Here is an 18,238-nt window from a genome sequence, read left to right as displayed (position 1 = left end):
GGCCTGATAATAAACTGACAGCAGTGCGGATCCTGATTTCCTGATGTATCCAAGAATCCAGTTGCCATGAAATAACTATACTGGAGATTTGAGGAACGTAAGAAATATAGGGTTGAGTCTAATGAGAGTTGTATTATTTTAAACAGTTATGGAATAAATGTTCATTTCACTTTACATTTGAAAGAAGGAGGCTTTGAAGCTAAAACAAGACAAAAATAACATTTGTTCTCTTTAAAAATGACAAACAGCAAACTGGAACCTGCACTTCCTACTAAATCAGATTTCTCTCAGAACAGTTGTTAACCTTGGAACTGATCCAAAGCCCATTGATTTCAATGGGAATTTTTTTATTGACTTCAGTGGGTTTTAGATTAGGACCCTAGAGCTGAAAATAATAGCTATATTATAGTGACTCCCTGGGTCCATTTATTTGTGAATCAACTAAACAAAAATTTCATATCTTGGAAATGATCCCTCATCTAATATTTCATGCAAATGTGTAATTGATTGTGTTTAGTTCCAGGAGAGTATAGTACCTACATCGTCTCTCAGATTTGGGATTACTTCTATGTATCTTTATCAGAGCTTTCATTTCATCTGAAGTGACACTTGGATTTCCATTGAGATCATCAGTATTCTGTCAAAATTGGGTGAATTTGACAGATTCTCAGTTTGAGAATAATTTTATAGACAGTTTGACAGTAATAAGGTGACTCTGTAGCTCAGACATATGCCCCTCATAGCTGAAATAGGCAGGATATCATTACCAAGTTCATTTTGATTGAACACAACTCCCTTAATAGGACAACAGCTTTCCATTCTTCAGTCAACTGTCAGCTCCAGAAAGCAAAATTTTAGAGCTAATGGATTTGCAACATGACCTTCTCAGTAAATGGAGCTGCCCGCAACACTTGTTACTGATAACGTTAGTTTTTACATCTAGCCTCCCTATCAATCTAAGTAAATAAGATACCAAATAGGGTAACTTTGCCTAAAAGAAAGCAGAGGTATTTTATGACTATCAATAACCTCCAAAATGTGGCAGTGCCCAGTGCCTTCTTAGATGAGATGTTTTGAGTTCCATACAATCTTTTATCCACCTTGATGTAGAACACTTACTCTGTTTCTTTTTCTGTCTACACAAAGTAGAAAGAGTGCAGTCTGATGCAGACAGAACAGACAAGGCCTTGGAAGAAAAAGGCTCAAGAAGGGAAGGAGCAAAACTCTCAAGCTTTTAGATCATTTATAAAAACTGAGATGTGTGGCACCAGCAACCATTCACTAGTCTGATTTCTGCTTGACATTTGCCATGATTTGGGACATGAAAAACTGGGGATACATTTACATTCCAACCTTTTAATCAGAATGCCATGTGACAGTATTTACTACTTATGATGACAACATTTAGGAATGAATCTGAGTTGAGGTTTTCCTTGCAAGATGGTCAATGGTGGGAAGGCCCAATTTTTGTGTACTAAAGAGACACATGTATAAAGTACAATACCTGCTTAAGGGGAGAGGCAGTCCTGAGATCTTAGCCAGGACTGTCTGGATATGTGAACTTCCTACTCAGACCCTACGCCACCAGCACTCCCAGCTATCTCCGTGACACCACTGATTTCCTGAGAAAACTACAATGCATTGGTGACCTCCCAGAAAACACCATCCTAGCCACCATGGATGTAGAGGCTCTCTACACAAACATCCCACACACAGATGGAATACAAGCTGTCAGGAACAGTATCCCTGATGATGACACAGCACAACTTGTTGCTGAGCTCTGTCTTTATCCTCACGCACAATTATTTCAAATTTGGTGACAATATATACCTCCAGACCAGTGGCACCGCTATGGGCACCCGCATGGCCCCACAATATGCCAACATTTTTATGGCTGACCTGGAACAACGCTTCCTCAGCTCTCGTCCACTCACACCCCTTCTCTACCTACGCTACATTGATGACATCTTCATCATCTGGACCCATGGGAAGGAGACCCTGGAAGAATTCCACCATGATTTCAACAGCTTCCACCCCACCATCAACCTCAGCCTGGACCAATCTACACGGGAGGTCCACTTCCTAGACACCACAGTACAAAGAAGCGATGGCCACGTTAACACCACCCTATACCGAAAACCCACCGACCGGTACGCCTACCTTCATGCCTCCAGCTTCCACCCCGGACACACCACACAATCCATCGTCTACAGCCAAGCGCTGAGGTACAACCGCATCTGCTCCAACCCCTCAGACACAGACCAACACCTACAAGATCTTCACCAAGCATTCTCAAAACTACAATACCCACACAAGGAAATAAAGAAACAAATCAACAGAGCCAGACGTGTACCCAGAAACCTCCTGCTACAAGACAGGCCCAAAAAAGAAACCAACAGAACTCCACTGGCCATCACCTACAGTCCTCAGCTTAAACCTCTCCAACGCATCATCAGTGATCTACAACCCATCCTGGACAATGATCTCTCACTTTCACAGACCTTGGGAGGCAGGCCAGTCCTCGCCCACAGACAACCCGCCAACCTTAAGCATATTCTCACCAGCAACCACACACCGCACTATAACAACTCTAACTCAGGAACCAACCCATGCAACAAACCTCGATGCCAACTCTGCCCACATATCTACACCAGCAACACCATCACAGGACCTAACCAGATCAGCTGCAACATCACCGGCTCATTCACCTGCATGTCCACCAATGTTATATATGCCATCATGTGCCAGCAATGCCCCCCTGCTATGTACATTGGCCAAACTGGACAGTCACTACGCAAGAGGATAAATGGACACAAGTCAGATATCAGGAATGGCAATATACAAAAACCTGTAGGAGAACACTTCAACCTCCCTGGCCACACAATAGCAGACGTAAAGGTAGCCATCTTACAGCAAAAAAACTTCAGGACCAGACTCCAAAGAGAAACTGCTGAGCTCCAGTTCATTTGCAAATTTGACACCATCAGATCAGGATTAAACAAAGACTGTGAATGGCTAGCCAACTACAGAAGCAGTTTCTCCTCCCTTGGTGTTCACACCTCAACTGCTAGCAGAGCACCTCACCCTCCCTGATTGAACTAACCTCGTTATCTCCATACTAATTTATACCTGCCTCTGGAAATTTCCATTACTTGCATCTGAAGAAGTGAGGTTCTTACCCACGAAAGCTTATGCTCGCAATACTTCTGTTAGACTTAAAGGTGCCACAGGACCCTCTGTTGCTTTTTTACAGATTCAGACTAACACGGCTACCCCTCTGATTCTTTCCATGGATATCTATGGTAAACTGAAAGCAGGTGGTCCTTCTGTCCAGCAATCAGAGGGTGAGATTCCAGTCAGCAAAATGGTTTAAGTGCTACCATTTTGATTTGTAGAAGAGACATTCAAAGTGCTATTATAACATGTACCATAATGGGTTCCCCTTTTTCCACTGGTTTCAGACACTGCACAGCAGGATGATTGACAGGAATGGCTCTCAGATACCAACTCCTGTGGTACAAGCCATCTGATTGACCACTTTCTTATCATCTCTACTACTAAGAATGTGCTTCCAAATCTTCAAAATTTAAAAAAATATGGCAAATGGAAAAACACTGCTATAATTTTTTCTAATCCAGTTTCCAGGTGAGAGAGTTCTGAACAGACCACAGCAGTGGTTCTCAAATTGTGGTCTGTGAAACACTTGTGGTTCACAGAAAACATGCTGATGGTCCACAGATGGTGCCGGCTCTTCTTTTTTCCACCTGCTACATTGCACTAAAAGACAGCTAACAATAGATACATTAAATACTTACCTAATATTATTTTTTCACATAAGCAACTAGCTCTAGAAATCTGAGATGTTATCTGTGAGTGGTAGGGTAGGTGGTGTAAGCAGTCATGGATGGAAGGTTGCCCTGAAGACAATCTTTCTTTTAGGCTGTGGTTCACACAACAAACGCGTTTGAGAACCCTGTATCACAGAGTCGTTCACAGGACTTAGACTGCTTCCACACTTATAGAAAGTTCTGTTTTCAGGGTACAAAAACACAACAAAGAAACCCAGCAATAGCACCAAACCTCTTGCATGTAATTTGGGAACATAAAAGAAACTTTTATTTCTTCAAAAAAAAAAAAAAACAACACTCCAAATTTCAGTGAATTTGGTGGTCATGGATGGTACTATATTTGAGCACCCTGGATGATGAATTTATATCCACAGACCTGGTAAACTTTTTCACAGTAGTGCATATTTATCCATACTGCCCAACCAGTGTCTTAATATTTTTCTAGAGAGATCACCCCAGGGATGAAGCAGCAATACTATCTCCATGCCTTTTCACTCTTTGCCCTCTGCTAAGACTCCCAACAAGAAAGATAATTGTTTCAGTGGGTTTCTTAATGTGGACACCTGTCTACTGAAAAATGGACTGAGTCTACCAACTCCTTTCATGTGAAAGGAACTCTTGACAATGGACATGAAGATAAAAAAAATTCTAGGGCAAGTTGACTTCTTTCCCTCATTAATTTCCAAAACCATTCCCAGGGGATCTGAAAGGCAGTCAGAGTAGATCATTTCCAATTTACACAAAGCCTTTATGCTATGAACCTACAAATAAATCTTGAGACAATCCAACCCAGATTGTTATCCAAGAATGCATTCAAGTGTAATCAAAAGACTATAAATAGCTTGTTGAAAACGCTTTGGGGCAAAGATAAAATTGAATAAAGACAATCTAGATGTGCAGGTCACCAACCATAGACCTTGGGAAGAATCCATACTAAGGTATGACTGTGGGATGCCATAGAAGCATGCAGCCTTCAGGACCACATGCCAGAGGGTCTTCTTACCTCAGAGCTAAAAACAATGGTGCAAAAGGATGTATTAATGAAACAAAACTTGAGTGTATTTCTTTGAGTGCCATAGGCTGAGAATCTAAGGTGGGCGTTGGGTGGGAAACAAGACTTCTTAGAAACCAGAAGGAAGTACCAGGAATAGTACTCTGGAGACAAGTTAAAGTAATGGTCCAGTGGCTCCATAGAATGGGGGGAGTGTTCCAGATTTAGTAGGTTTGGAACTTGAAGCATCTTCTCTTCTTCCTTTTATCCTTAGATTTGTCTTTCTGGATATAAGGCAGAAACTGTAAGAAATGCAGAGGCACCCTGCATTCACTAAGGATTTGGGCTCACCAGATAGGGTGAGAGAATTTCTCCCCATATTTCATTCAAAGGAAGCAAAATAAAAGGCTGCTGAGAAAAATAAGTATTGGGGTTAGCTAATGGCAAGTCTGTTTTGCCCCTTTTATTCCTGTGTATGTATTCAGACCACTGGTTGATGTCTTTACATGCAGTTTTTATCATTAGTTTATTATTGGTATTGTGGTATTACCCGAAGGCCTCAGTGGAGATCAAAGCCCCATGGTGCTAGGGGCTATACATATCTTGACTGGAAGGTAGCCATATAGAAAACATGTTAGCCAGCCTTGGAGGTGTTATGTATATGAGGGGAAGGAGGAGAATTCCTGAATGCTAAACATTTCAGCAGTGATACTTATAGTTTTGGTTCACTAGAGTGCTTGATTTTTCTTAAATTGACTTCTTATGTTGCACGGTACGATAACAACAACAACTTTCTAGTGCCTGAAAGGATTGTGTCCACCAATTCAGAGATCTTTCTCCAGCTTAATATTCTGGCTGAATTGTTATTTATACGCTTAGAATGGCATTTCTAATAGCTGATCTCTATCAGCTATTATGAACTCTGGCTTTCTGTGGTTTTAGTCAGTGGGTTAATGTTACCAAAACTGGAAATCTAAATCTTTGCCTTAGTTTGGATTTGTCTTTAAAAAGCTCAGACAAGATATTATGGTGTCAAAATCTTCTGCTGATTCCTCTTAATGCAGTAGGTAGCATAACTCCACATATAGTGCAATGGTTATGAAACAAGCCCATGAGCAGAACACACTTCTGGAAAGAAAACTGTTTATTTCCAAAGTGAGACAGGAGCTCACATTTGCTATATGTTTTCTTTCACCTTTCCATTAGAATAGACGCGATACTACCATACATTAAGCCAAAAGCAACCAACATACTTTCTTAACTGTTTTGGAGGTTTTTAGAATATATTCTCTTTAGTATGTTTGGGGTTTAGACATTAAATGGAGCTAAGCAGCCATGTTCCCCAATATACCCCTAAAAATGAAACATTTAATAAAATGAAACATTTAATTCCTGATTTCCTCCATAAAACATTCAGTATGAAACAGGTGTGTAATCAGGAAGAACTGGTGAGTATGCAATAAATAAATGCATGGAGAATATTTTTAGGACCTGATCCAACTCTCATTAAAGTCAATGGGAAATTGTACGTCAGAACCATTGTTCTGGAGACAGAGAAGAGATGGAGTTGTAGAACAGACAATGTTCTTCTGAGGTGAAATTCACCTCTGTGCAGAGGGCCAACCTTAGTCCTATGTACCACTTAATCCCTCAAAATCAGGCTTGCACTCATGCCCCAAGAAGCAGACGAATAAATAAGCAGACTATATTTTCTGCATATATTTGGCCAATGACACATATCATATATGTGTTAAGGGCCAAGTTCTGTCCTCAGATGAACACAGGACTCCCACTGACTTTGTTGGGAGCCACAAGCATACATCTGTGGGCAGAAATCAGTTATCTTATGGCCAAATTAATGGCATAGTAATACAAACTACTACATATGGTTTATTTTGTACCCTTATTGTAGCGTTGGGAACCATAACTTTGAACTTCTTGATTTTTAGGCATGCAAAATTCCAACCAAAATGACATCAATGTATGTTTTTCTTGGATGTGGGAACATACTAGCTATCTGTTGCACAGTATAGCAGTTTTTACCTTGTCTGTGTTTACCACATATTCATCTCTTTTGAACACTTATTATCTTAATTCACAGCAAACATTGAGAGTTTTGATCATGGAGATGGAGAGCAGTGAAGAGATGTTCTTCAGTGATCCATCTGGTACCCTCTATACATTTATAGCAGCACTTGCAAGTGCCTACATACTTCAAATACATAGAGCCAATTCATACTCTTACTTACCCCAGCATGACACCATCTATTTCAATGTATTGCACCTATTAAACTGGGAGCAGAATGTGGTCTTTTCTGTACTGAGACCTCTGCAATACACAGGTACAGAAGAGTGAGTGGCAGATTGAACTTTGGCTTTCTGTGGTTTTAGTCAGTGGGTGAATGTTACAAAAACTGGACATCTAAGTCTTTGCCTTAGTTTGGATTTATTTCTAATTTCTGAGGGCTCTATGCAATATTCTCTCTGTGGCTATGGTGTTTCCCCCATGCCTGGCATGTTGCATAAAACTTCAGTGGAACATTAGAACTTTTAGTATATAGTATATGCATTGAATTGTAGAGACACTATGCTCATAGCTGCATTCTAAATATTCTTAGGGCACTTAAGAGGGAAAAGGCTCCCTGAAGTCTTTACCTACATCCAAGTGTCCTTACAAAGTCATTTGAAAACTCTTGGGCCAGAAGTTCTGCTGTTTTTGTTGAAGTGGATCAGTCCCTCTTGTATTTGCAACAACTTCTATTTCTCTCCAAACCATGAAGAAAATGGCTGACTGCCAATTTCACACCCTAATCAGCTTGACCATAAGAAACTGACCCTGGGTGGCTATTCAAACTTTATTTAAAATTTAACTCCTATTAGTCTGTAACAAGCTGCAAGGGACAGCACGGTGTGTAAAATATATTTTCAAAGAAAAAAAAGAGCATCATTTCCTTAAAACACAACACTAATTGTATAAAGATTGACAACAAAAAAAAGATATCACTACAACTTAATTGTCCTTGCCTCAAGTTAACAGTGAAGCGAGGAAGATTATTTAACTAAGGTGGATACAGTAATAAAAACATATAAGCAAGGTTATTTTTCACCAGTGAAAAAAATCAGTTAGCTATGAATAATAATCTCATTAACCTAGCACTTAATAAGATGAAGACAAAATTAATCAAAATAAAACAATGATAATAATACCCTCTTCTTATTACACACCTGAGGTGGCCCACTCAGCAGCAGCCTCCTTGGGTGAAAGGTGTCCATTCTGCCCTCATTTCTATTATTGTAGTCCATATGGATTGGTTTGGGAACTGTCCACTGGCGATAGTATAGAGACTGCTCCGTGCAGGTCATCATTTTACTCATGACAGGGCGGAAAGAACTTGCCCACATCACAGAATGATAAGGCAAGAGGGAAGATGACTTGGGAAGTCCGCTGCTGTCAGTAGAAGTAATAATGTCATATACCAGCTTAGGCAGGAAAACAATGGGGGGCTGTTTTGATGCTTTAGTCATGGAGCACTGAGACGTCTGCAGGATGAAGGAGTTGTGAGTAGGAACAGAAGAAGAGGAAGAAGAGGAGAAAGGTGATGACGATGAGTTGATGGAAATTTGGGCACTTTTTATGTTCTGTTTTGAATCCAGCTGTTCAGCTGCAGAAGGCAAGTGCTTGCTGATCACCGTTTGCGCCCCCTTTTCTACTTTCTGCCTTTGCCTTTCGCAGTTGTTTGCGTTCTCTTCAGTAGTGCTGCTTAGGACTTGGTGGGGTGATTTTGCTATGTCCCCCGGTGCTGCTAAAGGAGGAGATGATTCAATGCAGAATGCTGCACCTAAAAGCAAAATCTGTATTTCAACGTGGGGTAATGTGATTCTTCAGCAACTACGTTGAACCACAACATTTCTATTACACTTTTCATTGTCAAACCACAGTAAACAATATATAATGCAGACACCAAAAGCTGTGAGTCCAGACCTGCTCCTGTTGGGCCAAATTGTGTTCACCTAACTCACACAGGTAGTCTTATTGAAACTAACGGAAGTATTTGGGAGTATAAGCCCATGCAAATTTGGAATACTAAAATCCATGGCAAAGCTCCCATTGATTTCAGCACTGAGCCTTATGTTTGATAAATTTTCCATTTCTTCGAGAAATGTAAAAAAATATAACTTTAAAAAATGTAATAGTCACAGGTTATTTTCCCTCCAACTATAACAGTTTTTAACATAGGCATGATTTTGATCCTAAATGTTCTACCGGAATCCCATTAACATTACACTTATCAGCCTCCTGGAAGGTGAGGGCCTGATCCTGAGAGTTGCTGAGCATCCCCAACTCTCAAAGATTTCAAAAACGAGATGCAAATGATCAGCAGTTCTCAGATTAGCTTTTCAAAATAGTCCATTTGCCGAGGCACTGATCTCCATAGCACTTATTGGAGTCTCCCCGCAAGCAATAAAAAATAAAAGAAAAAAGTGATTGTCAGCACTGATATAAACAAACACAATCTCATAAAGTCAAGTAGATTTCAACCATCTAATCAGGGCATGCACCAATTTCCAAGAAAACAGCTATACAATTCACACTCCAAAACCAGAGTTCCCATAAACCCATTGCCTAGATGCCCATGACCTCATGCAGGAACTCCACAGATTATGCCTACCAAAGATAGACACAATCTCCATGAGACATGGATCAACGAAGTTGGGGAGTGTTCACACTAAAATTCACAGATCATGCTCCCTTACACCAGACCCTACTCCACAACACTCTCTGTCACGACTAGCTATGGGGGACCTTCTAAGTGTGAACTCCATAGTTTCTGGGAGATCCAAAAGTGATGTACAATAGTTACGTGCTGTGGTTCCTTTCTTGACTTTCAATTTTTCCACAAACATATATGAGGGATGCCCACCTGCTTTGTCCCCATGAAACAGGAAGAGACATCCCAATTGGGTACTCCAAAGCAGTCAATAGCAGAATAAAAACAATGGTAAAAATGTCACCAACAATGTGAATACATTTTGGACTTAGTACTACTGTGACAACATGCCAAAGACCTGTATCCATGTGCAAGAACTGTCCAAAGAGATTTTCTTTAACAAACAGATTCAGGCCAACAAAGCCAAAAGTGGCATCTTAGGGCAGTGGAGAAGGGATCAGCAGCCTGACTTTGAAGCACAGTATACATTTCAAAAATTTAAAAATGTGGTGCTTTTCCGCTTGTAATGGCAACTGTGCCTTATGGCAAAATAATTCACAGTCAGAATACTCATATAGCTGTGGTGAGAACAATAATTATTTGGAAATAACTTGAAACATTTAATTTTACAGCTAATGCAACATAACATGTTTTGTGACATTACAAGAAATTGTAATCTTCCACATAACTATTTATGTATTTTTACTGAAGTATGATCCAATGCATATGGCACATTTTTGTTCTGATCCATTAGTCTCCACCCATCAAAAAAAACATACAAATTAAAATGTTTTAGTACCTCCTGACATTGCTTCAAACTTTTACTCCTGGGGGAATTCTGCACCACTGCACACCTGCCAAATTCACATCCCCCCACAGCTTTTTCTCTCTCCACAGAATGCTGTAAAACATTCTGCCAGCGAGCCACTGCAATTACCCCTTTTGCCCACCAGGGGCTGTTGTGGCATCAAAACAGAGGGCAGACAGCTCATGGCCAGAGCAGCCAGCCACAGAGCCCTTGCGAACAGAGGCTGCTTTTCTCACGCGATATACCTGGGGTTCAGAAGAGCTATTGGGAGGGACAGATTAGGGTAGAGGCACAGGAGCTAGTGGGATGACAGCATTGAGCCCGAGACTGAATGGGAGTGGGCTGCCGCTGTAGGGACACATGGGGACTGGGGGAAGAAGGGTGCAGGGAAAGGCAGGGACAGGGCAGATGTGCCCGAATGAACAGGAACGGCTAGGGGTCAGCCAGGGTCTGCATGGAAGAGCTCCCCAACAACCCCTTGTCCCCCCTTTCTTCCTCCTCCCCCCCCCGCCCGCAAAAAACCCTGTTCCATACTTCTCCCACCCACACCTAACAACACTCCAGGTTCACTCCCAGACTGCCAGAAATTAATTCCCCCTCCCTCAGCTCCTCCATTACCCCTGACTCCCCCAAGCCTTTGCACTGCTTCTAAGGGGTGTAGGAAATACATTTCTGTACAGTAGTTTAAATTAATTATTACTCAAAGTTCTGTATTAATATGCCTACTAAGGAATCTGTTTGTCAAAAAAAACATTTGCTGAATCTTTTTTGTCGTCTGTATTGTTACAGACACACTTGCTGACAGGTATTTTGAAATAAATTACCAAAATAATTGAAATTGGCATGATTATTTTGACAAATAAAATATGCAGAATTTTGCAGAATTTTAAAGTATTGTGTGCAGAATTTTAAATATTTTTGGCGCAAATTTTTTATTTTATTTTTTTGGTGCAGAATTCCCCAGAAGTAAAACTTTAATGGTCTGTTCTTAAACCAATTTTCAGATCGAGAAGAAAGACTATATATTCAATGTATAGGGCAAAGTATTGACAAAATACACTCATTTCTAAAAGGAACACTCTACACTGAAAAATTTGTGAGCACACATTCTAGTGCCCAAAAAAAGTTCATGAACATTTTTTCAGGCAAAATTTAGGAAGGTCCTTTGAACACACAGAGGCAGGTCCTTAGCTAGTGTGAGTTGTTATGAGTCCACTGATTTCAAATGGAGCTCTGACAATTTTCACCAGCTGAGGATCTGCATCTTGGTACCTGTCATAAAAATATTAAAGAACATTTCTGTAGATACAATACTGGTGTATAATACTATGACCCCACTCGCAGATCTGTACAACGGTCTATGCATTCATGGACCAAGCATGAGGCAATCTCGTTATTTTTTAATCTCAGAAGTAAGACGCTTGAAAGCTCCGATTTTTTAAAAATGTAATTGTTAGCAAGGTCATTCAAACAGGTTTTGCCAAAAAAACTAATGATTTGTGTCTTTTATTCTTCATTTGCCAAGCTAAATGAATTGCTGCTTTTACATCCTAAATACCACTTGAGAAAGATTATCGTAACGTCTTACTTGAAGTTTTTGAAGAGAGAGATGAAGATGCAGAGTCATGGGAGCGTGATCTCTCTCTTTTGACAGGACTTCTCTTTTCTGAAGTGGAGCCTGTTTCATGAGAAGAGGGAGGACGGAGGAGAATTACAATTCTAAAGACCCATTCTCTGCTATGGCCAAAGTGCATAAAGTGAAGGGATGCTGGGCAAAAGTGGCTTAAAGCTCATCTAGGTGCCCTGATTCACGTCCTGTTCTGAGTGTGGCCATTCTTCCTAGGCTATGGTGGAGCAGCCTAAGGGCTGTTCTAACTTTGGCTGAGCTACAACAGCCTCTGAGAGCCAAAAATGCAATGAAGAGCTGGCATAGTGCAGAGGTATCTCGGCCGCATTCCCTCGTTGCTAGTCATGCCTCCTCTTCTTTGCTATCCCAGCAGCATGGAGGATGAGTGACACAGTAGCCCCTATGTTGGTACTACCAGGTGACCACCCTTAAAATGGGATTTTAAACCAACTTCACAACCAGACTGTACCTTTCTCTTTGATAACAATATCATTTCATCCCCCTCTCAAAATACATCTTTCTGTTAATTTTCGCCCCTATTCTGCCTCCCTTATTTGTGTTGAATAACACCGTATTCAGTTGAGCAGTCCCTTGAATGTGACCTTGAGCAATCACTTATCCTCTCTGTGCTTCAGTTCCCCCATCTGTAAAATGGGTAAAAAAAATGACTTTTCAAGGGTTCTAAGGTTCAACTAATTAATGTTAATAAAATTCTTTGCATTCCTCAGTTGTAAGACACAATATATAGGAAGTACAAATAACATTATTTGATAAGTTTAATTCCAAAAGTGCATAAACCATCACTGTAAATTCAAATAATGTCTCCCAATCTTTTGCAGCTCCCCATGTTACTGATTGCTGTATACTTATGTATTTACTGTTCCCTTCCTTTTGACAGTTTGCTTTGCACTCTTAAAGGCTAATGTCCATCTCACTTAGCTGAAATTTATGGTATTAGTATTTAATACACAATTGCTGTTTGAATACCTTTTAAGAGAACTGGCACTACACAGGTTCATTTACCTTCTGTCACTATTTCTTCATCTTCATTATCAGTACTGCTCAGTTTCTCTGGGTCACTCTCCAACACATCATTCACGACCACCTTCTCCATGTGGATTTCTGAGCTAACAAAGTATGCTGCCAAGCCAAGCTCTTGCTCCAAGGCTGTCCTTACTAAGCAAGAGGAATTTATTAAACGTAGGTCACAATATCTCAATGATCTGGAAAGAAATCAAAAGATACTATGAAAACTCACGGTATTCCACACCTTTGATTGTGTTTGCAAAAGAAATAATGAGGAATTTTGTCATTGCCTACTTAACTGATGTGTGAGATAGTGACCCATTCATATCACTTTGTTCTGTCTTTCAGTAAATTCACCACTATATTGTGTCATTGTTATTACTTTAAGCAGTATAATCTAAAGCATTAGGCATAAATTTTGGAGACAGATTCTTCAGAGTTCTAATCCTGGCTCTGACACTTACTTTCTCTCTACTCTAGGGATGTCACTTAACCTCTTTGGACTAATTCATTAGCAGGCACAACACTGATGTTGATGGGAACTGCACCTGCCTACACCAACGGTTAGTGGAATCTTTTTGTGTCTTGGTTTCCTCATCTATAAAACAGGAATAATTGGGAATGTTATGAAAATGAAAGACTGCACCCCACAGCTCAGCCTCACAACCATTACCACCAACCTACTACACCACAAATGTTCCACTTTTTTGAAATAGAAACTACCAAAAATCATCCTGTCATTCAAATTTCACCAGCCTTTGCACCCACAAAGGATTATGGGACACAGCAGGTTGCAGAATGATTTTTCAGCCATTTGAAGGGTGCAGAGAAAAAGGAAGTTGTGAGCCACTGGGAATGAACAAATGTCATGGAAATATTTGTCAGTATTTTCTTCCTACCTTGGCAAGGCTTCCCCTTGGGGGTCCATTCCACTAAATATTAATATGCAAGGCAGACCTTCTAATTCCAAATAGGTCTGTGGCCTCCACTCCGCATCTTCAATTTTCTGCCATATCTGTCACAGAATATAAAAACATTGGTGGGTATATTTATATGGCATAATTAAGAATGAAGAAACAAATGATTTATTGTCTATTGTATGGACCTAATTCTGCAGAAGTTCCACAAGAGAAATCATTGCAGGATCAGGCCCTAAACTGAAAGGTCCTCAGTTGCAAAATGGTCTTATCTTCTTTCAGAAGTTTTATATCAATAATAAACTGCCCCATAATATGACTATATATCAGAACTCTAATGAATTGTTACCATAAGTGGCTAAATATAGATCCAAATGCTCCTCCAGGAAACATGAGAAACCATTGTGAAGATGTATAGCTTGATCTTCAAAGACAGAAAGCAGAGTTACTCACTATAAAGGTTTTTCTTTGTTGGTCCAGTCTTCTAACCACAGCTGTCACTTACCCTTTGATAATCAGGCCCATTGGATGATACCTTTATTCACACTGAGTAGTACCTAGTCAATGAGATTTCTTGATGAGTAAGGTACTACTCCGTGGGACCAAGGGTATCACTATCTGGTCCTTATTTATTCATTAAGCACCAACAGTATATGCAGTGTTGCACAAGACACTTAAGACAACATGGCATGTGATTCTGAATTCACTTATATCAGCTTTAAAGCATAGAGTTATTCCTGATTTATATCAGAATGAGTTCAAAATCAAGCCCTTGTCTTCAGCTCTGTTGAGCTAAGTAGATAAACAACATGAATCAGACTCAGAATGTAAGAACAGTCCTAGCTTAGAGAATACAAATATTTTTGTTTTAATATGTGGTGACAGCATTTGTACTAAGTGGGGTAGTGTCTGTGGACTTCAACATGTGTGATGCTTGAGGTCAGACTATGTGATCATAGTGGTCCTTTCTAGCCTCGAAATCTATGAATCTATTATTTCCAGCATTTTCATATTAAAATCACATAAGGTCCAGAAAACATTAGGCACCATGCTTGGAAAACCTGGGCCATTCAGAGACCTGTGGGTAACTGTACTGATTCAAAGCCTTTACGCCTGGTAGACTGTGCAATACAATTCCAAACTGGTCACTGAGGTTTGCTCACAAGGGGAAACCACCTCTCTGCTCTGGTAAAGGTTTTTTCCAAACCAAAAGTAGCTTTCATTTTCACCTGGTCTTTTACCACCATGTTGATTCATTGATGCCACAGTCTAGTGCAATGAAGGTGATTGGGGCTAAAGCTGTTGGTGGTTGGGAATTCTAATCACGTTTGTAAAGGCCCTCCTGAGCAGCCATCAGAAGCTGCCTATAGGAATGACAGATGGATGTGTCTGATAGAGAGGAGTCAGGCTCCTCAGGGAATTTTAATTTTGCTGGGAAATAGCCATCTCCATCACTAACATCCAAATCTCATGCCAATAAAACCTTTATATCACCACCCACCCACTGAAAGCACTGCTCCTCAGAGATTCTTTTCAGGCAATGTCATTCTGCAAGTTACCTTTAGTTGCTCCACAAAGTGCTTCCCTATGGTGATTCCAGAGTTAGGATTTCCCAAGATGATTTCAAAATTATCTGCAAGGGATAGTCTTTCCCTTACGTGATAAAGTCGTTCATACGCCACAGCAGCCAATGGAATGCAAGGAATTCTTAACACCACCATGAAGCCATGACCACTAGGGCATTGCCTTGAAGAGTTTATAAGATTTTGGGTGATTTCCAGAGTTTCAACTGAGGTGTAATTCTTCATCTGTGACAGGCCACTTACTGCCATCATAGCTGCAGAGTAATGCTGTACAAGGACAAATGTCCTTATCACTGCACTGTGTAATCTGGGAAATCTGAAATAAATTGTGAAGCATTAAAATCCTAGAATTAAAGTGAGTATGCTGCCCTTGTAAAAATTATTTAAACTCAAAATTTAATCCAGATGAAAAATCATGCCCAATACACTGTAGAACCTCATTGACCCACAGGTAATTTGCAAATCCTGTAATTCCAAGACCAATGGTGCAATCTCTCCACTTCTCAGTATAGATGCAATAGCTAAGTGGGGTAGTGAAGTTATATTATCTCCTGTTATTATTAAGACTTCATCACATTTGCAAAACATACTACTGGATATTTGCTAGAGTACTATGCAGTAATATTAATCAAAACTAAAATGCACTTGTCATATAAATGAACAAAGTACTCCTCAGAGTGCATTATCCTTGCTTTTTACTCATGAAAGATCTGATTCAACTACTACTAAAATCAATAGAAAGAGCTGGATTTATCCCTAATACAAACAGATTCCCCCAGTCATTAGTACAATTTTGCAAAGTTCTGCTTGCTCGATCTTTTATTACGTCCACACCTTAACACCTCCAAGGAGTCCTACTGGAGTTTTGTGCATGCAAAAAATATACCTACATTACAATTACTATGCATTTGGAGTAACTACGTTTTTAATCTGAATCTCTCCACATGGTGCAAATCAGCTCACTGACATCATTTTTTCAACTCTGATGATGTTCTACAGGATTCTCCCTAACTGAGTCTTTCATGGATTTAACTCCATGAGCCAAAGTGAAATCTCACCTGCTCTTTGTGGTCCCACTAAAACAGTCAAAAAGTATTGGCTGGGGGTTAGTTCATTTCTAACATTTCACTTTGAACACAAGATTGGTTTGTAATATTATTTCTGTAGTGCCTATAGGCACCAACCAAGACCAGGGGCTCACTGTGCTAGAAGGCGTGCACGTAGCAAGAGAATGCTCCTGCCCTGAATAGCTTCCAGTCCAAATAAAGATAACTGAGAAAGGGTTGGAGCAGAAAAGGAGACAAAGAGAGATAACATGATTTGCCCTAGGTTGGTGGCAAAACCAGGAATAGAAAGAACCCAGGTCTCCTGACTTGCAGCCCAGTATCCCACCCACTAGACCACGCTACCTCTCAAATTTCATAATGCTTTAAACCAAAGAATGTACTGTACCTTCTTCCTAAAGCCATGACCATAGCTTCAAAAGAGCTGTCATATCGAAGTAACGGAAGGCTGTGTCCAGAAAGGGTGGATTCAATGAATTCTGACAACCCAAAATATTTCTTGTTTTCATGGTATAGATCTATTCCCTAAAGTAAATAAGACAACAGCAATTTAAGGATAAAACTTATTGATGAATTATAAATACCATCACCCATATATAGACATTCTTTATATCTCGTACACACACACACACGTATATATAAAATAATCCACATACATATACACACACATTCATACTCACAATAGGTCATTCTCAGAAGGTTTAAATTGGTGTCATTCCAATTACTTCAATGAAGCTTACTTACAATTAACACTAGCTGAGGATCTGGGTAGATTTATATATATTTTTATCTTGTGCACAGTAGAAAGACTACACAGTTTTGAACTACTTGACACATCATCTTTCCACACATCAGAAAATGTATGTGCCAAAAAAATAAAAGTCTGGAGAAAAATATTGAAAAAATGTCGGAAAAACAGCTAGGGAACTTTTCTGATAGTAAGTATAATGCGCTCTCACTGGTCCACCTTGCACACATGAACCACATTCTGGTTATTTCCATGTAGAGCATATGAATTAAGCCTAAGATAGAGGTATCAAAAGCATGGATAACCATGGTGAGATGTGTGAGAGGAAATGCAATGATCTCTTGGTAAGGTGAAGATTTAATAAAAACTTTTCAGAGCCTCCTTCTTTCTCAGAATTCAAAAGCAATGAAGATTAAAACCTATGATTGCAAACCATTTTGTAAGAAGCAGGCAGATGCCTTCAGTGGAGGGATCAGTCATGGTCTTTGCAGCTTCCTCCGAGCAGTCAGGATCACACACTCCCAATATTATAATTCACTTATTATTGTTAACAAATATTTGCATAAAGTTTATGGATGCTTAATACAGCTGGCAGTTACATCAGCTCTGTCCTTAATAGACTGGGGATCAGAGTGACATTGTAGGACTTCTTTCCACCCAATAAGGTGTTGAAGCTCTCCAGAGAAAAAGGCATGGCCCAGAGACCTGGATTATGACATTAGTGCTCATGGAGAGGGAACAAAATGCTCCTCAGGATCTGGTCTAGAAATAAACACCTTCATTTCTTTTAGGCATGGGCAAGTGAGGTATGAAAATGTGACATACCTTAGTAGTGTGAGTAGCTCACCAAAAAAAAGGGGGGGAGAAAATTTGGATCACTACAAAAAGCACAGGCCCCCCCATTCTCAGTAGCTAAT

General features: G+C 40.0%; 1 protein-coding gene across 4 annotated transcripts in view; it reads right to left on the bottom strand.

Annotated features, from left to right (window-relative positions):
- GREB1 (growth regulating estrogen receptor binding 1) overlaps positions 1-18,238 on the bottom strand; it is a 97,941-nt gene that overhangs the window by 23,852 nt on the left and 55,851 nt on the right. For all 4 annotated transcript variants that reach the window (XM_054021970.1, XM_054021969.1, XM_054021971.1 and 1 more), the window contains 6 exons: positions 16,962-17,098; positions 15,486-15,825; positions 13,909-14,024; positions 13,007-13,206; positions 11,945-12,034; positions 8,065-8,678 (listed from right to left, as the gene is read on the bottom strand). In XM_054021970.1, the coding sequence (XP_053877945.1) occupies positions 8,065-8,678; positions 11,945-12,034; positions 13,007-13,206; positions 13,909-14,024; positions 15,486-15,825; positions 16,962-17,098 (1,497 nt within the window). The remainder of the gene's footprint in view (positions 1-8,064; positions 8,679-11,944; positions 12,035-13,006; positions 13,207-13,908; positions 14,025-15,485; positions 15,826-16,961; positions 17,099-18,238) is intronic.

Source organism: Malaclemys terrapin, chromosome 3 (assembly GCF_027887155.1).
Source record: "Malaclemys terrapin pileata isolate rMalTer1 chromosome 3, rMalTer1.hap1, whole genome shotgun sequence".
Taxonomy (NCBI): domain Eukaryota; kingdom Metazoa; phylum Chordata; order Testudines; family Emydidae; genus Malaclemys; species Malaclemys terrapin.
The sequence above is the reverse complement of the archived record's forward strand: the minus strand, read 5'-3'. Positions and strand labels throughout refer to the sequence as shown.